At 41.4% G+C, this 26903-nt stretch overlaps 1 protein-coding gene across 4 annotated transcripts in view; it reads left to right on the plus strand.

Annotated features, from left to right (window-relative positions):
* AOPEP (aminopeptidase O (putative)) overlaps positions 1 to 26903 on the plus strand; it is a 374694-nt gene that overhangs the window by 60414 nt on the left and 287377 nt on the right. For all 4 annotated transcript variants that reach the window (XM_060014998.1, XM_060015000.1, XM_060014999.1 and 1 more), the window contains exons 3-4: positions 8284 to 8450; positions 26402 to 26555. In XM_060014998.1, the coding sequence (XP_059870981.1) occupies positions 8284 to 8450; positions 26402 to 26555 (321 nt within the window). The remainder of the gene's footprint in view (positions 1 to 8283; positions 8451 to 26401; positions 26556 to 26903) is intronic.

Below are 26903 nucleotides of genomic sequence, written 5' to 3' on the forward strand. Positions count from 1 at the left end.
AAATAAAAAACTCATTAAAGAATAAACTTCAAATTTGAAAAAAAATCATCATCTTTCCATCCTGAAATTCCTCTTGCATAAGAGCTCTCATCCCATTTTTACCAAGTAGCAGTGTTCTCTGGACAAGAACTGAAAATGTACTTGCAGCTATAAAAGAGTATTTCTTTCAATCACTGTTAATCATTTCTTCTTCCTCATTGTTATTCTAGTTCTAAAATGAAATAGCTGGAAATATAAAAACTACATTTTCTTACTTTGTTTTTACATTTTCTGGGCTTCCCTGGTGGCGCAGTGGTTGAGAGTCCGTCTGCTGATGCAGGGGACGCGGGTTCGTGCCCCGGTCTGGGAAGATCTCACATGCCGCGGAGCGGCTGGGCCCGTGAGCCATGGCCGCTGAGCCTGCGCGTCCGGAGCCTGTGCTCCGCAACGGGAGAGGCCACGACAGTGAGAGGCCCGCGTACCGCAAAACAAACAAACAAACAAAACTACATTTTCTTACTTTGTTTTAGCCATTGTGGGGTTCTGGCTTCTCTTGAACCTAAGTGCTCTTTCTTGCCTCCATCATTCAGATACTGGATTTTAGGTGACCTTTAAAACTGACTGATGAAATAACCACATACTTAACAATATGATACATGCTTCTTGGAAAAAATGTTTTCTTTTTTGTGGTGTGTGAGTATGTGTGCCCTTTGAAAATATTTTGGTGAGACCTGGAACAGTCAAGAATGTGTAATGGTGTACTTGCTAAGCTAGACAGGAAGAGGCCTTAATATCTTTTTGATTCTAGAGCCTCAACATACTTAAGAAAAAAAATCTTTAAAAAAATGGAAATCTTTATTCAAAGTTTATGTACTTTCTGCATTTTCCTGCCTTTTTTCCATTCCAGTGAATAAAATGTTATTTAAAACCAAAGCATTTTTTTCTGTTAACCCATTCCTTTTTCCCTTTGGATCATTATAATAGTTGTGGAACCAGCCAAGTGGTCTAGGAGATCTTGCTTAAGCTGATGACATCACTGAATATGAGTTGAATGGAGGGGAAATTCAGTTAAACATAGGAAATTTATTTTAAAAACTATAATTATTTGGGTCATTGTTAAAGGTAGCTGACTAGGAAAATACATTATAACTTAAAGTGATATTAAAATTTAAAATTTCCTAGATCAGTATGATGTTTCTTTGTTTTAGACAAAGCCAGAATGATGTTGGCAAAATACTAAGGAGGGAATGATTTTTTTAAATTATATTTATTGTTCAGCTGTTGGACCAAGGACGATGTAGACCTTTGGAGTATTTTTAGTTTGATATCGAAACCAGATGTTAAAACATGTCCCCCCACCACACATACACACACACAAACACGAAAATAGTTTCATTGTTTTGTATCTTACTATTAAGTTTTAAAATTAAAAGAATGAGCAGAAGATATTTTAGAAGAGATTTCAGGTCTAAAATGAACATTTCTGTAATTAATACCTTTTTTCCCCCCTACTTGCATCAAGAAACCAATGTAAAATTCATGAGAACTGGAGGGGAAATACCCATTAATTCTATAATATCATAGTATAACTGCAAAGGAGGAATTGATAATCCCAAACATGAAAATGTTTGGAAGTGTTCCTTTTCAGCCTCCTTATCCCCTTGCTGCACTGTCTAGATGGATCTCTATTTCTCAGAATCCCAGTTGAGTCTTGCGAGAAAAGGCAATGATGGACTGTCTTAATTTAAACAAGTAACAAAAATGACCAACCAAACAACAACAAAAAAAAAAAACATGAATCACCAAACATCAACAGAAGATAACAAATCAAAATGACCTATAACCAAAAGCCTGGAGTGTTGAAAAGAATCTAAAAAGTGAGAGCCAAGAGAACTGAGTACTCAGAGCTGGGCTGCCAACTAGCTATGTGACTTCAGATAAGTCATTTTACATCTCTGGAGCTTAATTTCCTCGTGTGTAAAATGAGAAAATTCCGTGAGAGGACCTCCAAATGTTTTCCATACATGAAATCCTACACTCACAAGGGACTTCCAGATGAAAAGTACTATCTTTGCCTGTACAAACAGCTTGCTTATTTTGCACCCCAAACACCTCTGTTAAAGGAGAGGTGACTTTCTGACTCAAAGCCACTTTCAGTCCAGTCCATTTTGACCATACACAAAATCTATCCAAGTCAAAGCAGCATTCTCCTTGAACTTGCCATATATGTTTATTATGATTGGTGAGTCACAGTTTTGGTGACTGTGCCATGAAGAAGAATGATAATAAAGAAGGGGTGTGTGTGAGAATGTGTGTGTGTGTGTGTGTGTGTATAGGGGTGAGAGAGAGTTGTGGTTGACACTTCCTGTTTTAGTAGTCTGCTCTTGGTTTTTGTGTAACAAGAAAGCAAGAGGGTTTCTTACCTACAATGGAAATTGTAACTTAGGTTTAATGAGAACATGGAGCCATAAAAAAGATCGGGTGCAGGAAGGAGTACAGACGGAAAGGAATTAGAGGAGGCCTGAAGACTTTGTAACTCTGGGGAGTTTATAAAAGAATCTGACCCACTGAGCTGTCACATCTGTGGTCCCCTGGCTTCCAGTGACCAGATCAGTGTGGGAAAACATCCCATCAAGCCACACCCACAGCAACAGGGGGCTCATCACCTCCTACCCGAGTCTGTTGAAGCAGCCCTCTCCCCAGTTGTTGATCTGTGATAATCAAGTCTCTGAAAATGGGTGATTTTTATGGAAAGTGGTGAAACTTGAAACATTTTTTTAAACTAAAAATAACCCCCTTTCACTCCGACCGCAAAAAGACATGCATATAGTAAACTGAAAATAAAGAAAATATATGGTTTGAATCTATTCCCTACAAGTTTTATAGATGGCTTTAAAGATGGCTCCTCCCAAAAAGACAAGCAAACATGTTAGTTTAGTTGATGTCTTAGTCGATTTGGGCTGCTACAACAAAATACTGCAGAGCGAATGGTTTATAAACAAGAGAAAATTATTTCTCACAGTTCCGGAGGCTAGAAGTTGGAAATCAGGATGCCAGCATGGTTAGGTCCTGGTTAAGGCCCTCTTTTGTGTTGCAGACTGCCGACTTCTGGCTGCGGCCTCACATGGTGGAAGGGGCTAGGAAGCTCGGTCTGGCCTCTTATAAAGGCATTAATCTCATTCATGAGGGTTGTGCCCTTATGACCTAAGCACTTCCCAAAGACCCCACCTCCTAATACCATCACTTTGGGCATTAAGATTTCCCATATGAATTTGGACGGACACATTCAGACCATAGCAGCATAGTGTCTCTTATCCTCATTTGACTATTCCGCCTACACACAAGAAGCTGAAGTAATTGTAACTCTGACAGGTTCTTCCTCAATTTAGAAGTTCTTTCAACGCAACAAGCCACGGGCCTGCCTGTGACCCCCATCTTACCCTGTTTTCTTTCTGATTTTCAGTGGCCTCCTCCCATTCCCACAACTCCTGTGCAGTTAGTCTGGGCTCTCCAGGGGGGTCTTCCATGCGGGTGGGTATCCCAGGGCATGTAGAACGAGCCCTGGTGAAAGAGAGTTTTCCTTTTCATGTTGGAAGAAATTGTTCAGTTGGGAAATAATGAAGTTATAAACATCAGAATTGCAGGCTGGCGCCTAAACATCTATCCCATAAGCATTTTAGCAACATGGCCGAGGTGTAAGGCTGTGCATGTTGAATAAACACAGCTGCATTTCTTTCAGTGATTACATACCCAGATAACTGCAGAGCATGTTTATAAATGCACATAGATTTTCCTCCCCTCTTGGGACACAGGGGCAGGGGGAGGGAGGGGTGGGGAATGTGTGTGTGGTAGGAGTCACCACGTAGAGAGTATGATTTTCAGGAGGGTTTAACTCCGTGAAGACCTTATGTCGACCAGTTCTCCACTTTCTGTCGGATGCCCAAAATTCCGCCACTAGACCTTTATCCAGGGATTAAAGCTTTCATCCCTGTTAAAATGTAGTTACTTAACTTTAGATTGTTTTAGACATTTGCACCATGACGTATGACATGCATAAGAATATCAGATTGTGAAAGCTGAAAACGCCATCGGTTATGAAGTCACTGGCACTCTGTTTGAGTGTGTTGAGGAGGGAGGAGTGAAGCTGCAGCTGAGAAAGAAGAAAAGGCCAAGAAGGGAGTAGACTGGGAACATGAAGGGAATCTACATTTTCAAGAAATTTTGCCTAGGATTGTTTTCCTATTTCTGAAAACATTCCAATAAGAAAGTGATTCAGTCATATCAGACAAGGGTATATTTATGGGTGTGGCTTTTAGACAGATGAATGGATCTATACTTTCAGAGTTATAGCTCTAGAGACCAAGTGGAAAGCTAGAAAGAAAACATATAGACTTTGGCAGAAAGGATGCCCCAGCCATATAAAGAGGGGAGAGAAAGAGACTTGTGGGGACAGTGGGAGGATTGGAGGTGAGAGCTTCCTGGGATCTGGCCAGGCATCTAATCCCCTTGGTGGGAAACTTCAGGCGCCAATGCAAAATGAGCCTTCAAGAGGATGACAGGGGATCAGGACAAAACTCCAGAACAAAATATCTAGAACTAGGCTGTTTAGAGGGGGAAATAATAGAGAACTGGGGAGGAAATGATGGTGATAACATGCTTTTTTAAATCCAGTCAATGGAAGGATTCCCTCCCCACCTCCCAGACTCAGATCTGCCTGCAGCCTCAGTAACTTACTACTTCATAACATCATCATTTCTAAATTTCTGAGATAGATCTAATTTCAGACACTCAGTCCCATTGTTGGACACTATACTGTTTGGGGTTAGGAAATTGAGGTCTCTGTGTCCGTACAAGTGTCCTTTGCCATATGGTGTGTAAAGCCCTTTCTATGCAAATTAAACAGGTAGGAACTCTCCTTCTCCCTTGTCCCTTCCTGTGACCTGCTTGGTACCCTTAGTTTCTTCTCTTGTTTAATAGCTTCATGATCCATCTTCTCCCCTGAGGCAGAAACCTGAGAAAATTCTGTTATCTATTGCTGCATAACAAATTACCTCAAAACTAAACAGCTTAAAAGAACAAAACTTAAACACAGTTTCTGAGAGTCAGAAATCCAGGAGCAGCTTAACTGGGTTGTTCTGGCCCAGGATCTCTTACAGTGTAGCAGTCAGCTGTCTGCCGGGGCCACAGACATCTCAAGGCTTGGCTGGAGCTGGAGGATCCTCTTCCAAACTCACGTGCAAGGTTGTTGACGGGCCTCAGATCCTCACTGACTGTGGGCTAGAGGCCTTCGTTCCTACCACGTGGGCTCCTCCATAGACTGCCTGAGTGTCCTCATGACATGGCCCCCCCTGCCCTGTCCCGAGGAAGTGAGGAGACACAGAGGAAAACCCCTAAAACAAAAGTCACAGATTTTTAAATAATCTGATCTCACAAGTGACATCACTTCTGCCATAGCCATCGGTCACACAGGCCAACCTGATACAATGTGGGAGGGGGCTACACAGGGGTGTGAATACCAGGGACAGGGGTCATTGGGGTCCATCTTGAAAGTTGGTTACCTCAGAGAGGCCTCTGTTCCTTTTCCTGCAGCAAATCATTATGTCCTTCTGATTCTTCCTCTGCAGTGTTTCTCACATATGACCTCATCTCAACTCTGATTGTTTCTTCTGGAAAGAGGTAGGGAGGCTGATGGAGGAAGCCTTGGAGACCACATACCTAAGGGCACAGGTGGAATGCATAATAATATACCAGCATGACCTCCAACCCAAGCTTATCGGGAGAAGGAGAGCAAACATCTGGGCAAGCCAGTCTTTTGGGGGAGGATTTGCTCCCTGTGCAGGGAAGGGAAGACCTGTAGCACCAGAGTCACCCGAGGGAAATGAGGTGCTGCGTGCAAAGGCAAGAGAGCACAGATACTTTCAGACTTGGCCTAAATACCCTAGGACTTAGGACCATAATATGGGGTCAGCTTCCCCTGTGCACAAGGCAGAGAAAGTCTTAGGCGATCTCTAGGCAAGGGCCTCCCACTTCCTGTGAGCATCACAAATAGGTTTATCTCCACAAGTCTACTTAGATTGGAAGTGGATTCCTAAAGCTCATGAGCTGAGCAAAATTGTGGGATCCATTCTGCTTCAGTGAGAAAGAAAGCCTTGATTCTCAATGGCTGCCATGGTCAGAGGAAGAGGAGTTATACCTGCCATCTGGCCAGTGGCAATATACTCCCTTTCCACTGACCATGCGTTTCCTCTTGGGATCCTTCCCTAAGATGGGGCTTTTGGGAAAAAACAGGTGGAATTTTCAGAACTTGAGCTGCTAAAGCATTCCCCCCCCCCCCCCCCGACCCCAGGCAACCACAACCAGCAGCCCCGCCTAGGAGGAGGTGGCTTTAGGCAACTTTGTCATTAGGTTCTCAAACAACCTGAAGTTGGGCAGTTAACTAAGGCTAAGTCAATTAACCAGGGATCCAAGGGGACCAGGGTGGGAGCTCATCACTCACTGAAATCGATGGGGGATTCTGGGCCTTCCATGAAAATTTGCCTTTGTTCTTGTATCTATGTTTCTGGGACATAATCATAGGTTTATGGACCAGAACAGACAATAGAAGTCACATACCTGCCCCCCATCCCCATTTTGCATATGACTCAGAGAGGTCAAGGGACTTTTCCATAGCCATTTAATGAGTTGGTAACCCAGCCAGGACTAAAGTCTTCTGAATTTCTAATCTTCTTTCTCTGCCTCATGTCAATTCTATGAGTTATCACAGCATAGACACTTCTAGGAGGTAGACTGCCTGTTTGCTCTAAGGTCCATTTTCTGCTCTTATTATGATCTCTGAATGACAAGGAACCTCATTTCTCAGGCTGCCTCGTCTTCTGGCTTCCTGTCAGGTTTGGCCAATGCGGGGCATTGATGGAACGTTTTGAGAGTTGGCGAGAAACAAGATATTTACTCCCCTCTTTCTGCTTCTTTTGGCATCTCCATCAATGACTGAGTCTCCCTGGTCCCAGCACCCATTGGACATTCCCCACTGTGACTCTGGCTTCTGTCAAATGACCCTGCAACACCCAGTAACAGTAGCTCCTCCAACCTGCAGAGTCACAGCTCCTTACCACTGTGGCTAATCTCTGAGTTGCCTCACTCTCCCCTGTTTGGCTTCTCAGCACTTCTATTACTTGTATGACCAATTCCCTATATTAAATTACCTCTGTTTATTAAGTCCTAGACTGGTTTCTTTTTCCTTCCTGGACCCTGACTGATGGAGTGGGGCCATCATTCTGTGTGTTCTTGCTTATTGTAAGAACACAATAAATGTTCGGTCATAACAATGTTAACTAAAAAGGAAAACCAGTTTATGCGAGAGAGGTAGTGCTCTGCTCTATTATTTACTCTATAAATCAAGCTGATTAAAACTATATCATATTTGCCATAACTCCTGAAAAGCAAAAAGTAGAAACATTTTCCTAAGACATCTTCCTGAGGGTCAGTCTGTACCTTCTCCTCTGTGGTGTTAAAAGAATAGATTTCTTTGATCTCATAGATTTTTTTTTCCATTTCTGTCTGTGACTTAATCATGGAAGGGATTGTTCTTGGTATGTGTGGGTTTGTGTTTTTTAACTGTAGCAGAATGAGCCCTAATGTGATGCCGTTGGTTTCCTACACTTGCTTTGGTAACAGCTCTGCACTTGGCCTTCCCGTCACAAGCCTGGTTGTTGTGACCTGCAGTCCTGTTGATATGCCAACCCCTGTTCTTGGCCTCCACACAAGGATTCCCACAAGGGTTCCATTTTGAGGTGGTGGTTTCCAAGATTGGGGGTATCTGTCCGCCAGCACTGGATTTGAGACCACCGGCTTGTTTGTTCTAAGTATTAATATCTCAGTGATCGCTAAACATATTTTCTTTTCCAGAATATTTTCCACAATTTTTTAAGAATGTCTCTCAAACTTTTTTCTTTCGAAGGCCTAAGGGCCTAAAGGGAGGGGCAAGGTTAATGTAAACTTTAACTTGGCAGACTAGTATTTAAAACTTTATCCAAAAAAATATTTTTCCCCTTAAAAAACAAACACACAAACAAACAAAAAACTCTCTTTACATGTTTAAGTAATTCATTTGGGAGAAATTACCACTCAGCTATTCACACAGCCCTTGGTAGTTTCAGTTCAAGATGCTCTGAAACCAGCCAGCTACAAAGTCTGAGATATTTTCTCTTTGAAAGCTCAACTTAACCTTCGCTACCATGGTGGTGAGAAAAGTGACAACTCATTTTAAAGATTCTCCCCCTTTGTTTCTTTGTCTTTCTTCTGCAGGCCATGTGTTTATACTATGGGATCGCCCATAAACAACAGGGCCCTTTTTCCATGCCAGGAGCCACCCGTTGCCATGTCAACATGGCAGGCTACGGTTCGAGCAGCTGCATCTTTTGTTGTTTTAATGAGTGGGGAAAATTCTGCCAAGCCAACACAGCTTCGGGAAGGTACTGTACATGTGTTCTGTGCTTCTTTATGTATTGCACACATGCTGGACCCAGCAACCCAACACACAGTGTTTTTCTCCACTTTAAAAGAGCTCCTTTATTAGCTGGGTTGGACTGAACATACTATAAAACATCCTGTCAGAGAAAACAGCCCGGGATGGGGAGAGGCACTTGGAAGCCTAGGCATGGCATGTGGGGTTCTTCATGCCAGAGTTATCAATTCCTAGATTATTAAGGCAGCTGCTTTCAGCTGATGGTTTGTGGGCCATAAGTGGGTGCTCTTGGTTGAAGACTTTCTGGGCAGGCAAGTGTGCCATGGAAACACCATTATAGTAGAGTTATCTGTGGTTTGGTCATGGAGCCTGTACAGGGTTATTCATTATTCTGAGCGACAGTGCTCCTGTGGGCTGGCCCGCTGGAGTCATCCTAGTATTGCATCTGTTCTGTACACTATTTGGCCATGAAGTTTTTTTTTTTTTTTTTAATTAATTTTATTTTTGGCTGTGTTGGGTCCTCGTTGCTGTGCGTGGGCTTTCTTTTAGTTGCAGTGCGCAGGGACCACTCTTCGTTGCAGTGTGCAGGCTTCTCATTGCGGTGGCTTCTCTTGTTGCAGAGCATGGGCTCTAGGCACAACGGCTTCAGTAGCTGTGGAGCACGGGCTCAGTAGTGGTGGCAAGCAGGCTCTAGAGTGCATGCTTCAGTAGTTGTGGCCCCCTGGCTTAGTTGCTCCACGGCATGTGGGATCTTCCCGGACCAGGGATCAAACCCGTGTCCCCTGCACTGACAGGCGGATTCCTAACCACTGCGCCACCAGGGAAGCCCTGGCCATGAAGTTTTGAACCAAAGGTGTATAAGAAAGATGGAAGGCAAGTGCTAATGCATCATCAAGGTTTTGTCTGCGAATTTCTTGCTTATTGCAATAATTAACACTTTCAGTTGAGATCCTGGGCATGTTGATGCCAGGTAAAATTTCTGTAATTGTAATATTTCTTTATTTAAAATATGGTTTCTCCTTGGACTCTCAACCACTGTGCCACCGGGAGAGCCCCAAGTTGATAATTTTAATGTCTGCATAATATTTTATTGTATGAATGTATCAGATTTTACTTAACATTTCCACATTATTAGACATTTTTATTGTTTCCAAAGTTTTTTCTTATTATAAATAAAGTTGCATTAAATTCCTGGGGAGACAGTTTGTATAAAATTAGAATTATTGAGTCAAAAGTTTTGAACCTGTTTAAGGCTGGGTACATATCTCAAGTTGTTTTTCAGAAAGGTTGTACCAATTTACATATCCATCAGTAGTTTATGAAGGTCTTCTTTCCCTTGGAGTTTCAGCCATCTGATAGGCAAGAGAAGGCCTCTCTTTAATTTGGATTACTACAATTATCAATGAGGTTTCATACATCCTTATATGTTTCTTAACCGTTTTCATTTCCTGTTTGTTAATTTCCTTTGCTCATTTTTATATCGAGGTGTTAGTGAGGTTTCAAAAAGTTTGTTTTGTCTTCTAATTTGATTGGATCTTTAAAAAATAAAGATACTGGAACTTCCAGGTTAGTGAACACGTGGAGATGTGGGGAGAATTGTGTACCTGGAGAGGGCATGGAAGTTCCGTGCTCTTTCTCACGTACCTTGCCCCGTGCATCTCTTCCATCTGGCTGTTCCTGAGTTGAGTGTCCACTCGTCATCAAACCCAGCAGAAAAGTATGCAGGTCTGTTTCTTCGGGCCTTCATTTCCTGTGGAGGCTCCCGTGTCACATAAGACTTACGTTACATAAATCTGTAAGCTATTCTCCTGTATAAAAAATGTACAAAATAGGGCTTCCCTGGTGGCGCAGTGGTTGAGAGTCTGCCTGCCGATGCAGGGTACCCGGGTTCGTGCCCCGGTCTGGGAAGATCCCACATGCCGCGGAGCGGCTGGGCCCGTGAGCCATGGCTGTTGAGCCTGCGCGTCCGGAGCCTGTGCTCTGCGGTGGGAGAGGCCACAACGGTGAGAGGCCCACATACCGCAAAAAAAAAAAAAAAAAAAAAAAAAAAAAATATATATATATATATATATATATATATAATAAAGATATTAATCTCTTATATTTGTGAAAAGTATTTTTCTCAGTTTTTAGTATACCTTTTAATTTTATATAATATTTCTAATCTATAGGAGATTTTAAATTTTATGTAATAAAATATGTTAGGTTTCTCTTGGGAAGTCTTTCTTTGCTCTACGATTCACCTGTTTTGTTCTAATATTTTTATTTAATTTTTATTTATTTATTTATTTTTGTAATTTCACTCTTTAATCTGTTTGTAGTTTATTCTGGTCAGGGTTGTGAAATGAGGACTAAACATTTTTGTCTTCGAATAGGAAACCAGTTATCCAAGATCATTTATTGAATCTTTTCTGATTTGTGATGCCTTCTTCATAAAAAAACTAGATTTACACATGTGATAAAGTCTTCAATGAATGTTTATTTGATTCTGAAAGTCAAAACAAAACAAATCATACATTTTAAAATTTCATTTCTAAAAATAAGCCATATTTACATGGTTCATTTACAAATGAGCAAAGGACAAAAAAATTTACAATGTCTCCTTTTTACTCCTAATTCCCAGCTACCCAGTAACCCTTCCCCAAGGCAACCAAGGTCACCAGTTTCCTTTGTATAGTATATTTTTTCCTCTTTTGTTGCACAAATCATAACATGCTATACACTTTTTTGTATTGTGCTTCCCTCTTTAGAATAAGTTTATCTTATAGATAATTTCGTATCTGACCATGAAGAGCTTCCTCAATATTTTTATGACTATAGAGTATTCCATAAATGGATGTTTCACAATTTAGTTAACCAATAGCTCTTGACTTTATTCTATATCAAATAAGGAATTTAATGGGCATTTACTTCTGTCAACTTCCCTCACCCACATTCTCCAGTTTTAATAAATACAGTTTGGGATTTGTGACTCATACTATCTCTATATTTTGTTTTTGTATTATATCTTATTTTCTAGGAATTATAATCGTTGTTTTACATTTTCATCCGGTTTCAAATTATATTTTTATATTTGCAATAAGTATTTAGACTTTCTTTACTCTTGATCTCTTAAGTCTGTGTCATCTCCTAGTCAGCTGGGAAATGGCTTCACTATTTTTTTTTTCTTCCTAGAAGGATGGGTATGTGGTATATTTTCTTAGTCCTCCCATTTTTAGGTGAGCTTTTTGTTGTGTTTACTTATGAACAATCCTTGGCTAGGTATTAAATTCTTACTTCTTTTCCCTCTTAAACGACTATAAATGTTTTCATTACCATATCTTACTTAGTATTTCAGAGGAGAAATCTGATATCATTTTAAAAAATTCTTTGAAAGTAGCCTGATTATTCTGCCTAGGCTCATAGAATTTGAAAAAATTATTTATGTAATTCAAAACTTTCTAGAATGGAGCTGGTTGTGGGTACCTTGGTTTTTAATCAACTTAATTACAGTATAATTTATGTATAATGAAACGCACACAGTTCATCTTGTTCAATGGTGTTCGACAAAAAAATGCATCTAAGTAATTAATCAGCACCCCTATGAAGATGTAGAACATTTCTATTACCCTAGAAATTCCCTTGTGCCTTTGCCATCCCTCCTTAAGTGAGTCTTCCCTAACCCCACTCCAGTCAACCACTGATCTGATTTCCATATCTATAGATTAGTTTTACCTCTCCTAAACATTCATGTAAATGGCATCATTCGTGTGTACTCTTTTGTGTCTGGCTTCTTTTGCTCAGCATGAGACTTACCCATATTGTTATGGATGTCAATAGTTTATTCTTTTTTAAAAAGTTGATGAATAGTAATCCATTATGTGAGTAAACTAGTTTGTTTATCCACTCATCTGTTGATGGACATTTGAATTTTCAGGGGGCATTACAAAAAATATTCTGTGAACATTCATGTGTAAGCCTTTTTGTGGACAAAGGTTTTAATTTCACTTGGGTAAATACCTAAGAGTGGAATTGCTGGCTCAGAGAAGTTAACTTTGTATCTGGCAAACTATTTACAAAGTGATTCAATCATTTTATATTCCACCAGCAGTGTATGAGAGTCCAGTAGCTTTGCATCCTTGGAAACATGTGATGTTGTCAGTCCTTTTAATTTTAGCCCTCCAACTGGGGTGAAATACTATCTTGTGGTTTTAATTTGCATTTCTCTGATAACTAATGAAGGTGAGCAACTTTCATGCCCTTATTGTACGTTCTTATGTCTGCCTTTGAAAAGTGTCTCTTCAAGTCATTTGCCATTTATTTAATATGGTTTTTTTGGTTGTTTTTTTGTTAGACTGTAAGAATACTTTACATACTCTAGATGCTAGCCTTTTGCCAGATATGTGTCACAGATATATTCTCCCCGACTGTATGGCTTGCCTTTTCATTTTTTATTTACACTTTATACCACTGAGTTTCCATGGAGACATTTTATTCTTTAGTAATTCCATTATAGATTGTTATTGTAACAACCCTTGCAATTCTTCCTTATCTTTTTTGTTACCTTGTTGTCTTTTGATCTCAATCTGTTACACTGTTTCAGCCTGTTGTCCTCTCATGGCTTTTTACCATTTTTTCACAGAAGTTATATCTTCTTGTATCATAATGGGAGTGCCATTTTTCTAAACTTGTTTTGGTTTCTGTAGTAAATTTATTTCCGAGGCTTGTTCTTCCTCTGAGTCCTTAGAACAATGTTTTCTTTTACCTTTATCCTGCAGTATTTTTTCCTGTCATGCTCATGGCTTTCCTCTCTGGTGTTTCAACAGACAGGATAAAGTCTGAGGATTTCCCTTAGCTCCATTCACTGTCCACTTGTGTGCTGCCTGAAATCCCCTCTCTGTTCAACAGATGAAGGGTTACTGAGGCACACAGCTCCTCTATCCAGGTTTTGGTGTCTCATGAATTGTCTGGTGAGCTTCTCTGGGACCCACACAGCATCTTTTTTACCCTCCCTGCTTGTTTCCCTGACACGCTGAATTGATTGAGTAAATGAAACACTGCAGTCTCAAGCAGGCACTGATAGCTGGACTCCTCCAGCCTCCATTTCTGGTTTACTTCTGATGATAACTACGCTTCCCAAGATGCGATGTGGCACTCCCTACCCCCACCTCACCAAGCCGACATACTTTCTCATTCATGGTTTGGTCCCGCAGTTCAGATGTCAAAGCTTGTGTTTGGCAGTGTTGCTCAAACTTGAGCATTACTTTTCTTGTCAGAGGGAAAAAACCCTCATGATTCACCAGGGTTGACTGAAGTTATTTGTATTAGAATGATATCTTTAAAACTATAAATGTATGCTTATTTACAAAAACAGGCGGTAGACTGGATTTGGCCAGGGGGCTGGATTATCCAGATATAAATAAATCCTGCCAAACAATTTTGTATTCCTATACTCTTACACATCTAAAACACCAAAAAAAGTTTAAATTAAATGCAGACCAAACCATTAAATCAATGAAATTCAAATGGACAACTTCAGTTTATTGTAAAAGATTATTATTTTCCTGAAATGAAGCTGCCCCTTACAATATGAATGTGGTGCTGACAGCTCCATGAAGGTTCTCTTGAGGTCGTTGTGCCTGTTCTACCCTGAGCCACATGATGATCTTATTCTCCACCACTTTTCTTCCATATGCTGTAAAGCTTTTGCTTACAAATCATGCCGTGATGTCATTTAGCCTTTACTCACCAAAAGCATCATTCTTATGTTCTTTTCTCATAATCTCTCAATAATTAAAGCAGTGCTACATGTCCCTGTGCAATCATATACACTGCTGCAGATGTGAACTCTGAAATTGTCTGTCAGGACTCATTTGTATCTGGATAATCCAGCGCTTTGGCCAAATCCAGTCTACTGCCTGTTTTTGTAGATAAAGTTTTATCGAAATACAACCATTGTCTATGGCTGATTTGGTGCTGCAATGGCAGAGTTAAACAGTTGCAACAAAGACTGCATAGCCTACAAAGGCTAAAATATTTACTAACTAACCCTTTACAGAAAAAAAGTCTTCTGATCCTTTCAACATCTGTCTGTTTACCTATCTATTTGAAGATTACCATCAAAAATTAAAACAAGAATTGACTTTAACATTTGCATGGAAAATGTTCATACCTCCAACAGTGTGTCTGTGGATTTTTTTCTCCGAATTTCCAATTCAGGGCATAGTTATAATAAAGTAGATAATAATTGGGATTTGCTTATATACAACTTTATATGATACCATAGAGCAGACTTTACCAATTCAAACTGAGAGAGGAGAGAGCTACACCAGCAGAAAGAACTTTATGCTAATACTGCACGCCTCCTGCAGCCCACAGCTGGGGTTTATCAGAATACAGTCAGGCAAGAGTATTAACAACGCTCTTTGCCAGGCCCAAAATGGCTGTTCTGAGGATGGAGTAATATCTCCAAATGTGTCTGCACTCCTTAGAGAAAAAGGGTATGTGGATACAAGATGCTACTACTTCCTTTCCAAGTCATGTTTTCTAGACTGGTAGATTGGTCTCATAGGACCTCCACTCTGTTGTGCACAGTGCCCTTTAAAACGAAGAGCTATCATTGAAAACATGAGCAGCAAAACCCAACCCGCAAGTCACAGTTTCCATCACAGTGACACGTCAACCTGATTAGTACATTTGCCAGGCACCAGCTGATTTCCCGAAAGAAGAAAAGCACCTGGGAGCAGCATAATGTAATGAGGCAGATAATAGCGACAGAAATGATAACAACCCTTGGGCAGGGGATGGAAATCAGACGATGGACCTCCGAGTTCTCACTACATGAGGGAAATCATTCCTCCTGGCTACTTTTTTTTTTTTTACGCGGGCCTCTCACTGTCGTGGCCTCTCCTGTTGCGGAGCACAGGCTCCGGACGCGCAGGCTCAGCGGCCATGGTTCACGGGCCCAGCCGCTCCGCGGCACGTGGGATCCTCCCGGACCAGGGCACGAACTCGCGTCCCCTGCATCGGCAGGCGGACTCTCAACCACTGCGCCACCAGGGAAGACCCCTCCTGCCTGTTTTTAAGAAGAAGGCTAATGGTTTAGACGGTAGTGTGATGACCATCGTAAGCATCTTAGTAGCTGAGAAATCACTATCCTTTTTCTCAATAAGGCTTAGTCAAGGCCATAGATTTAGATCGACTTATTTAGCTCCTTTATTATATAACTTCCCCAGCATCATGTCATTTGGGCAGACCGAAATGTTAGCCTGTGTGTTATTGTCAGCCTATATTCCCTGCCAAAATGTAGCTAAACTCTTAAGCACAGAGACCCAATGTCCAGTACAGTGTTTTGTATATAACAGGTGCTCAATACCTATTTGTTGAATAAATGTGTTCTCTGTAATCAGACAGAAGTAATAGGTTCATGGAAGAAGCATTTAAAATCACTACTGATAGTAACAAAAGTGATTTCAGGGTCATTCCTTTAGTTTTGCTTCTGATTAGAGTTTATGCCTTTTCTCCAGTCTCAGTATATTTTGAAAGGAAAAAATTGGTGTAGTACATGCTTATTTCCCCCAATTTGGTAATTTTGTGGTTGTTGTTTAATTTTGTTTTATTTTCACAGAGTCTAATTTAGTGTCTACTTCCTAGAAAATTAAAACATTCCACTTATGTTTTTCATGGGAAGCCTCAAGTAAATGAACAAGACTGACTAATTTAAGCTCCTTCCAAATATAGGAGAAAAAGCATATGAACAAGTGAAAGGTGTTAAAAACTATTTGTTCCTTTGCTTAGGATCTGATTTCATTTTTCTATGCAAAAGTAGGAGACTGTAGACATTACCTCATCCTGAGCAAAATGCTACTCTCTGGCCTGCCCAACTGACCAGCTCCCTGACGTTCTCTCTCTTGATTTCGTGTGGGAAATTCCAGGGAAAAGCCAAGATTTCAGGGTTCGGACCCTCCTGTGTGCAATTGAAAGCCAACTTTTCTTTCCTCTTGATGGCTCAAAATGAGCAATACTACTATTTAGACTGCTTCCACAGTATGAGACCAGGAATTACGTATAAGGAAATGGTAAATTAAAAGACATTAGGAATGGTTATGATTAAGTGTTTTCACAAAGAGAGAATGCAAAGTAGAGAGAGCTCCTTGTTTCTTGAACTGAGGAAACTTTATACTGGGCTAGTATACATACATGTGTTTCAAGGGGTAGGAGTACAGAGTGAATGCATCTTTTCTCTTTAGAAAGCTACTGTTGATTGAAGACTGTGTTCTGCTCTGTTACATCCCTCATAAGGTCTCACATAATGCCTTGCACTTTCTAAATCTTTGTCAGTTCATTCTTTTGTTTGTGATTTGCTTTTTGTCTAGTTCTTGCTTGCCCTCCTAGAGTTGCACTTACCATATTTGGCAAACGGGGAAGTCATCGTGCTTTCTTTTGGGTAGTGATGATTCTGGCAGGCGTGTGTATACGCATTCTTGTTGCTATGGATTTTTTTTTTTGGCTGTGTTGGGTCTTCGCTGCTGTGTATGGGCTTTCTCTAGTTGCGGCGAGCGGGGGCTACTCTTCGTTGCAGTGCGCGGGCTTCTCATTGCGGTGGCTTCTTATTGCGGAGTACGTGCGGGCTCTAGGCGTGCAGGCTTCAGTAGTTGCGGCATGCGGGCTCAGTAGTTGTGACTCACGGGCTCTAGAGCACAGGCTCAGTAGTTGTGGTGCACGGGCTTAGTTGCTCCATGGCATGTGGGATCTTCCCGGACCAGGGCTTGAACCTGTGTCCCCTGCATTGGCAGGTGGATTCTCAACCACTGAGCCACCAGGGAAGGCCCCTGGATTTTTGTTTTAGGCTTGACATTCATGAATTTTCTCAAGTGAGTAAAGTACTAAAGCACATTTGTGACCATCTGGCACAGAATGATTTGGTGTCCAGTTTGCTGATCCACTTTGTATTTAAGTTTAAGGGGAACTAGGTTATCCACAGCGTAGGGCAGAGTGCAGGTGAGACTTGGCATAACAAGCCTGGTGAAATGTATTCCTTTAGGTATTCCATCAGCCACGAGGGAAAACCTCAAAACCTGTGGAGGTGCTTGTGTTCTGGGTTCAGTAGGTGGCACTCTTCTACCTGGTTCACGAGAATTATCTTGAAGGCCATTCCCTCCTGGGTCTCCTGTGCCATAAGCAGTACCATGTTGCCAGGAAAGGAAACCTGAAGCCTTGCCAGGTGGCATCAGTGCCTGGGAAGTGGTGGCATGATCTGGCACATGGCCCCGGTCAGGCAGTGCTGGTGCATACCAGCCCAGGGCGTCTTACTGTCGTCTCCTTTGTTGTGGTGCCAGTTCTTGCCCTTGAGCAACAGCGGAAAAGGACTAACAAAAGGCAGACATGCCATGGGTATTCACGAGGGTGGTACTAGCTCATAAAACCAGAACGTGTAGACTCAGCATCCAAAAAGTAGTGAAACAAAAAAGCTGGGGTTTGCTGAAAGCCCCAAGCACTAGAGAAAGAAGCCAAAAGAGGAAGAGCAACCCAAACTGGGAGCTTTGCCTATCTTGTTATGTATCTATTATATTTATTATAATAAATATATAAAAATATATAATAAAAACATTATATATAGTGTGTCTATATACACTTATAAATTCATATCCCTATATATACATGCTCTTATATATACCATCAAGCATTTTAAGTTTGTAGTACAAAGATGTTCCAAAATAATGAAATAGCTTGACATATGGACTAGTTTGGGCAGGAAGTTCTGAAATTAAGAATAGTGGCTAGAGAAAGAAACAAGCTTGAGGTAGGAAAGAAGCAGGCACTACAGAAGAATTGAGTAAAGAAATATATGTAAATAAAAGCACGTATCATTTTGGTGTTTCCATTTGCTTCATGCTGTTTGTCTAACCTACGGTGGAAGAGTTTAAAAGATAAAGTGGATGCTTTAACTAGGGAGAATTTAAGTGCCTGTTTTAATTTTCAGTGAAACAATAACTCTTTAAAAACAAGAAATTTTGTGAGATGCTTAACTTTGCAAAGATAAGTCATCTGCTTTTGCCTCTGTGGAAGCAGAGTGTTGTTGTGTGTTGTGGCTGTGCCTTTAGAGTGAGTTGAGTGAGTATGTCCAAGACTCCCCTAAGAATAGTACGATGACGTTCCATGAATTTTGTATTTAATTTACTATTAGCAGGCATGATCGATGTGTAGAAATAACTACGGTATCTTGATTTTTTTTTCCTTAATTTTTTTTTTCTTTTTGTAGGAACAATTTCCTCAAATAATTAGCAAAGTTTTTCACAGGTTGAGAATAAAAAGTTCTCTCTCTTCCCATGAACGGAATACTCCATCATGTTCTTCCTTTTTTCCTCTCCACTTTTCCTCCCCTGAAAGATAGAATCTTCAAGACAATTCATAAGACAGTTTTTTAGAACAGTATATGAAGAAAATAATTAAGGTAATTGTTTTAACACTCTCTAGTTATAAGGATTTTCAAAACTTACAATTTGAAAAATTACCCATCTCAAATTCTTATCGTACTTGCAAAACACACAGTCATCTTTAAGGAAAATTTCAGTCCTGTTTTGTTTTTGTTTTTTTTTTGCGGTACGTGGGCCTCTCACTGTTGTGGCCTCTCCCGTTGCGGAGCACAGGCTCCGGACGTGCAGGCTCAGCGGCCACGGCTCACGGGCCCAGCCGCTCCGTGGCATGTGGGATCCTCCCGGACCGGGGCATGAACCCATGTCCCCTGCATCGGCAGGCGGACTCTCAACCACTGCGCCACCAGGGAAGCCCTTCAGTCCTGTTTTGAAGACGAAAATGTCTATTTGGATCTTGTAGCGGCTGCTAGCACAATTATAAGAACAATATTTGTTATATCTGTCTTACTAGTGAGACTATTGAAGTGTAAGAATTTTCTCTCCTAAACACGTTCCAATGAGAGGAGGTGGCATAGAGGCTTTCAGGACCTTTATGAGGAGGCCCAGAAGGGAGGCGAACTGGTGGCTGCTCAAGCCTGCACGGTTAGGGAGCGCCTCTTCCTCTGGGCCCCTTCCTACCGCCCCTCTCCCCGTGCATCTTGCTAATGAATCCTGGCCTGGCCTGGCCGTGAAATCATGTGCAGAGGAAAAACTCTGGGTTAATTCAAGCACAGGATGTTCTCTTTGCTTTGCAGCTGGTGTAGCAAGGGAGTCTAGGGCAAGTGGATTAAATCAAAAAGGAAAATGAAGGCATTCACTGTCTATTTCATCGAGGATGGCTCATTTAAAGTAAACACCATTTAAATAGTCTCCAAATGGCCCATTCTATATGAAGTCATACAGGATGCCCCCTTTGGGCTGTCATTCTCCTTTAAATGGATCGCTTTGTGTGCACAGTGTTTTAATGCCATTCAACCTTAAACCCCATATGTGGGCCTCATCGGGCCACAGGCTTCAGTGCACATGTGGCAGCCATACCTTCGACATTCTTAGTCTCTGCCTCCAGAAAGTCAGCCCAAGCAACAGGGGGAGGCAGCTGTAAAGATGACGGCAGTTAACATTTCTTCACCACTTACTATGTGCCAATTACTATGCCTAGAGATTTCTATCAATATATATGTTATCTAACTTAATCCTCACATAATGCTGTGAGGTAGAGACTGTGATTATTCCCTTGTTATAGATGAGGAATCTGATGCATGGAGAGATTAAGCAGTGTGCCCAGACTGGTAAGCGTGGATCAGGGAATTGAACCCTTGCAATCAGATTCCAGAGCTGGAACTCAGTCAGTGGATATATTCAAGAGAAATAAACTCTTGTCAATTCTCCTCGCAAGGTCGACTTATCCCAAACAATAGATAATCCAGAAATTATTTCTCTTTGTCTTTGGAATGCACGCTCTGCTTTCTGGGGGCAGTATTCCCACCTTGTTATTTGCATTTTTTTGCAGTCTGGTTTGAGGTGAGGTCAGCTGTTTCCTGAGCAGCTACCTCCCTGTAGCAGTGGGCTTTCTTCATGCAAGATTGGACTCAGTGGAATAATCCGTGAACAGACAACCGAAAAGAGACTTTGCTACCAAATGAGGATACTAGACAGGTCCTCATAGTAATCAACTAGCAAGAGCCTCCCCAGAGCCCTGGAAGCATTCAGTTGTCCCAGCACTGGCTCCAGATTTACCCAGGGTCAGGCAAGAAGCCCACTGGACTGGACCTTTGAGAAGCTTCTGAGAAGAGTCCAGCTAGGGTCTTTGGGAAGTGGGTTCCTGGCCAGTTCTTATGTGGCCCAGCCTAGTGATGATCTGCCCCTCTTTGACTTGCTTGGTAGCCTGGAAAACTCTTTTACTTCAAAAGCCTGAAGTATGAAACAGTTTCTTCCATATGAGCTCCACTAAGTAGAGAAATCTAAAAAAATAAAAAGTCTTGAGGGCTGTATAGGAGAAAATCATTTTGAACATTTAGAATATGGGTTTGGGGGATGTTTTCAATACATTTCCCCCTCAAATCCTTTTCTTTCTATTATTTAACTTCCTGAGAAGACTGAGGAGAGAGCACGGCAGTTCTAAAATACTTTTGCTGGACTTGACTCAGGTTCTGTTATCACTTTTGCTATCTCACTCCCAAACTCTAGGTCATTTTAAGGTTTCTGACTTTTTTAATTGCTAATCTCATTCCAGTCCCCTGCCACACCGCTCTGTGGCTTTCAGTGCCCTCCCCACATCACCTTGAGGGTACAGACATTCTGATAAAGGTGCTGGGACATGATGTGATTGGGCACTCTGTGTGGATTCTCCATGGCCATGTGCAGGCATCTAACAGGTACCTCTTATTCCATTAGCAGTGTTCTTTCTTGAAAGTAGTTTCAATTCCTGCTATTTCCACAAGTTTCATCTTGTCCCTGTGCTAGATGGATGGTACAAGAACTAGAGGGGCAGCAAAAAAACAGCTCAAAAGTTCAAAGCAGAACGTAGGGAGAAAGCCTATTGTGCATAGTGTTTCATTCTTTTTCCCCCCTAAGCTTTATTGAGATATAATTGACATGTAACATGTAAGTTTAAGATGTTCAATGTGATGATTTGATATATGTATATATTGCAAAATGACCTCAATAAGAATCTCTCTCTCTATGTATCTCTCTCTCTCTCTCTCTCTCTCTCTCTCTATATATATATATATATGTGTGTGTGTGTGTGTGTGTGTGTGCATGTGTGGTGAGGACCTTTAAGATCTACTCTCTTAGCAACTTTCAAATGTACAATATTGTTAACTGTAGTCACCATGCTGTACATTACATCCTCAGAACTGATTCATCTCATAACTGGAGGTTAGTACTCTTTGAACGCGTTCACCCATTTCCTCCCCAACTGCCCTCTACCTACCACCCTCGGCAGCCACCAATCTACTTTCTCTATGATTGTTTTTTTTTTTTCTGTTAGATTCCACATGTAAGTGAGGTCATACAGTATTTGTCTTTTTCGGTCTGATTTATTTCACTTAGCATAATGCCGTCAAGGTACATCCATGTTGTTGCAAATGGCAGGATTTTCTTCTTTTTTTATGAATGAATAATATTCCTCTGTGAGTGCATGTGTGTATCACATTTTCTCTATCCATTCCTCTGTCATTTGGGGCTTAGGTTGTTTCCATGTCTTGGCTATTATGAATAATTCTGCAATGAACATGGGGTGCGTCTATCTTTGAGATAAGTGATTTCATTTCCTTCAGGTATATACCCAGAAGTAGACTTTATTCTACAGATTCCCTTTGAACCTGTGTTGGATCATCTGTCTTCCTCTTACTTGGTTTACTACCTCCTTTTGAAGCATTTTATTTTTTTATTTTTTTATTTTTTTTTGCGGTACGCGTGCCTCTCACTGTTGTGGCCTCTCCCGTTGCGGAGCACAGGCTCCGGACGCGCAGGCTCAGCGGCCACGGCTCACGGGCCCAGCCACTCCGCGGCATGTGGGATCTTCCCAGACCGGGGCACGAACCCGTGTCCCCTGCATCGGCAGGCGGACTCCCAACCACTGCGCCACCAGGGAAGCCCTGAAGCCTATTTTACATACTCTAGTAGCTTCCAGAGAATAGAATGTGTGGGAGGTGAATTGTTTTTGAAACATTACGTGTCTGAAAATGTCCTTATTGTATGTGAATTTTGTTTTCTCTCTCTTTTTGGAAGCTTGTAGGATCTTGTCTTTATCCTCAGGTTTCTAAATTTCATAATGATGCATCATGATGTGGCTGGATTTGTATCCAGTGTCCTGGGTATTGTGTGCCCTTTCAATCTGAAAACTCATGGTCCCTTAACTTTGGGGAAATTTTCTCTAATTTCTTAGCTGACGATTTTCTCCCTTCTATTTCCTCCGTTGTCTTTTTTCTGGAGCTTCTGTTACTTGGATACTGGACCTTCTGAACTGCTCTTCTATTTTTCCCTCATGTTTTTGTCTTTTTTTTCTTTGTAGGGAGATTTCCTCAGCTTTATATCCCATCTTACTCCTTTTAATTTTTTTCTTTCCTTCTATCCTTAATTCTCTTTCCTTTCAAGTCCTCTTTTTAAATCTTATACTGTTTTTGTTTCAGCACTGCAATAAATTCTCTGAACTTTCAGTGTGTATCTGTTTGGTGTTTTTTGAAGTTTTCTTCTTCTTGCATGGTCACTGTCCTCCAAGTTGCTTGTTTCTCTTTGTTTGGGTCTCTCAGTTTTGCATTAGGGGCTTTCTAAAGATGCCTGAAGGTCCTTGATTTCTCTGTAGGTGTTTGAGGGTAGGGGACTAAAATGCTGATTGGAGCACTGAGTGAACACATAAGGTTTGTCATCTGTAAGTTTCATCATAGGCTGACCATAGGGAACCTCCAATGTCAATATCCTTCTCTTGGGTTGGTCAGGTTTTTTCATTTTCCTGCCTGGAGGTAAAAACCTGGTTGTCAGCATTTTGGGAACCAAATAAGGGGAAATAGCTGATGGTCTCAGTATCTGATATGCATATGTTCATCTAATCCCATTCAGTTTGCCTTCAACTATGCCATTCTCCCCCTAGAGGCCCTCTCTTTTTTCTCTAGAAAATAAACCTCCAGTTATTTGCTGGTGTGTGTGTGTGGGGGGGGGATGGGCAGATAGTCCAGGTGTGGGGAGTAGGGGAAGCCATCCAGGGATCTTTGCCCTTCTTAGTCATCCAGCCTGTCCTGCTTAGTTTAGTACTTCTTCTACTCCCAGCCTTTTGGGGGCATCTGGGGGATAAAATGAGGTGAATCTTGTCTTTCCCACAGCTAACTTAGGATTCAGGGCTGCCATGTCATTCGCCACTCTTCCCACCTGCATTGTGGCTTCCAATATTTTGCGGTAATTGTCTCCTATACTTTCTCCTTGTTCCTTTTGGTTTAAGCCTTTAAAACAATCCCTTTACTGTCCTTTAATTGGGTTTTGGGAGAAAGCAATTTAGGTCCTTTACCCATTTTTTAACTAGGATTGTATGTTTTCTTGCTATTGAGTTGTATGAGTTCCTTATATATTTTGGATATTAACTCCTTATCAGATAAGTGTTCAATCTTCCATTTTTTCCTGAAATCCTCACTATTGCTGTTTATTTACTGAACCCCCAAGAATCTGAAGTTTTTTTTTTTTTTTTTTTCCCGGTACGCGGGCCTCTCACTGTTGTGGCCTCTCCCGTTGCGGAGCACAGGCTCCGGACGCGCCGGCCCAGCGGCCATGGCTCACGGGCCTAGCCGCTCCGCGGCACGTGGGATCCTCCCGGACCGGGGCACGAACCCGTGTCCCCCGCATCGGCAGGCGGACTCTCAACCACTGCGCCACCAGGGAAGCCCCAAGAGTCTGAAGTTTTAAAAGGAAGGTTCAGTGGCCCATGTTAAACACTCCAAGATATGTTTCAGAGAAAGAATGACCAGACCACAGCCCTTTGACCAAGAGAGTCTTGTTATTTAAAATTTCTCTTTTAAACCTAGGATATTCAAAACATTTAGTTCTTTACCCATACGTTCTTTTCTCTTCTTCTATCTCCACCTCCCCCCACCCAACTTGTGCCAGCTCTTACTGTGTTGCTCAGTCCAAATTGAAGTTCTTCATGGAGCTGCTACAGGGAGACATCAGGCTGCGAGTGAGGTAGTTATAAGAAAGTAGAAACATTAGGGAGGTGGGTGCAGTACAGCATGCCACGTCAGATCCATGTCAGGTTTTTATCAAGACTGCTGGGATTGTCTCTGCCTTCTTCTTACTGGCTTGGGATCACAGCAGCCATTTTCTTTAAAGCTGTGGTTTTCCTTCAAGCCCAGAAGAAGCTACGCACGTCATCAGGTTGTCTCCAGCATCACTGGATTTGGTTGTCTCTTTAAAGAGAAGCATCCCTTCAGCTTCTTAGTCAGCTGTGGAGGAAGTGATCTCAAGAGTGGCCATTCTGATTCTAGAACCAGGATCAAACTTACAAGCAAGTTTGAGAGAATGGCTGCCTCTGTAATGGGTTTCCAGCAGCATGCCCTTCTACATTTCTTCTTCAAGTATCTCCTCTAATAACTTCCAAACGTGATATCATATCATATTTATTCAAACTTGATATCACGTTTATTTTGTCATTGTTTCCTCTTTAAAATTTTGTTTTTTATCAGAGAAGTTCTGTCATGTATTTCTTTGGATCTAAGTTGGTAGAGTTTCAGAGGGTAATAAATAATGACCCCACTAACCTTCCGAAGTTCAGAATTAGTTGAGAGACAAAAATCCAAGCATATGGAGAGCAAAATCTAACCTATTACTGATTTTTACTGGTAAAGCACTTTAAAAAATGTCATTAGAGGTCTGCTGGTCAATATAGGCATGGTAATATTTCTACCCCGAATTTGACATCTTATTCACTCATTGACCAAATTGGATGAGCACAGGCCACTCTATAAGTGTTTAACCCTCAAAAACTTAAAACAAGAAAGAAAAGAATAGCTCCTCAAAGGGAGTCAGTAAGGGGTGGAAAGAGAGGCTAGGGGTGTTACTCTAGTGGAAGTTCCCCCCATGGGAACATGAAGAGTGGAGAACTGTGTTCTATAATGTGAGGTGATACCAAATCCCTGAAGACACACCATTAATTTATAGCAGATGCTCAGAAAAAATAATATATTAAATCAGGTTGCGTGATACACTGAGATCTATTTCAGTAACATTAAAATCATTTTCCCATCTTAGAAGAAAGGAAGCATAGTGTTATAAGTTTAGTCATTTGTTCCTTTGGTTAAAAAACCTTCTTTATGGTTTGGACTACATGGAGGGTATACCTTTGGCTGTGGTAGGGAGCCCCAGCTATGAATTCCAGCCCTGTTACAAACTAGCTGGGAGTCCTTGGCTCCCCTGAACCTCTGTAGACCTGTTTTTCATCTGCTTAATGAGGAATTGGGACCGCCCCAATACATTAACAGATAAAAAGGGTGAGGGATAAGACTGAACTTCCATAGATAAGTAGTTTCAGGGTTGGGACTAAAATCCAGATACTTTCCTTCCCTAGTCTCATTGTTTTTTACTGTATGCATTTTAGATTGACTTGAACTGAATTTAGACAAAGTAGTTTGGCAGCACAGAAGCAATCATTCATTTGTTCATTCACTCACTCATTCATTCATTCAACACAGCATCTTCTTTTTTACGCCAAGTACCGTGCTAGGCAATACAGATGAGCCATGTCCTTGACTCCGTAGCAGCATACAACCTCTGTCCTTACACATTTGCAGCTATTAGTGGCCACCCTGACCACCCTTCATTTATAGCCTCACTTGAAGGGCTTCAAACTGATCCCTGGAAGAGATCCAGATCTCCTTGGCTGTCTTGAATCCATCATCCCTGTTTTGCTTTCCCTGAGACCTAGAATAACGCCCCCACAGTTGACATGACCCATCTCCAAGAATTAGCTCATCCCAGCTTAGCACACAAGCTCTTCAACTGACTAAAGAGAAAAATTACAGAGTAAGGTCTAGGACCATACATTGGCCTCATTATGTGTTCCTCTCTCTGTTTATAGGATGCTCAAGTTGGCATTACTACGTAACCATGCCAATGCCAGCCTCCACCTTCACAATTGCAGTAGGATCCTGGACAGAAACGAAGCCAGAGATCTGCTCATCAGATGATCTGGCAACAGAGAAATCCTTCTCACCTTTCGAGGCTGACTTCAGGTTTGTACTTGGGAACTTGATGAAAAACAAACACTTGAGGGAGCAGTATGATGCATTTATTCCAAGCACTGGGAATGTGAGTCATTCCTGCTGAGAAATTAAACCAAAATATGATTAATCAAAGCAGGAAAAGCCCTGCTGGGAGAGAAAGAGAGTTGAGAGGCAGACATGTGGGCATATTGTTTATGCAGAAAGAAAGAGAAAAGAAATATATATGAAACCCTCTGTGTAGTCAGGTGAAATATTTTTATGTGTTTCATTAAGTCAACAGAATCTTCAGATTCAATACTTTCCTTCTACACCTTTTAACTTTGGTTTTCAGTACTCGTTCAAAAACACAACTTAATA

Source organism: Delphinus delphis, chromosome 6 (genome assembly GCF_949987515.2).
Source record: "Delphinus delphis chromosome 6, mDelDel1.2, whole genome shotgun sequence".
NCBI lineage: Eukaryota > Metazoa > Chordata > Mammalia > Artiodactyla > Delphinidae > Delphinus > Delphinus delphis.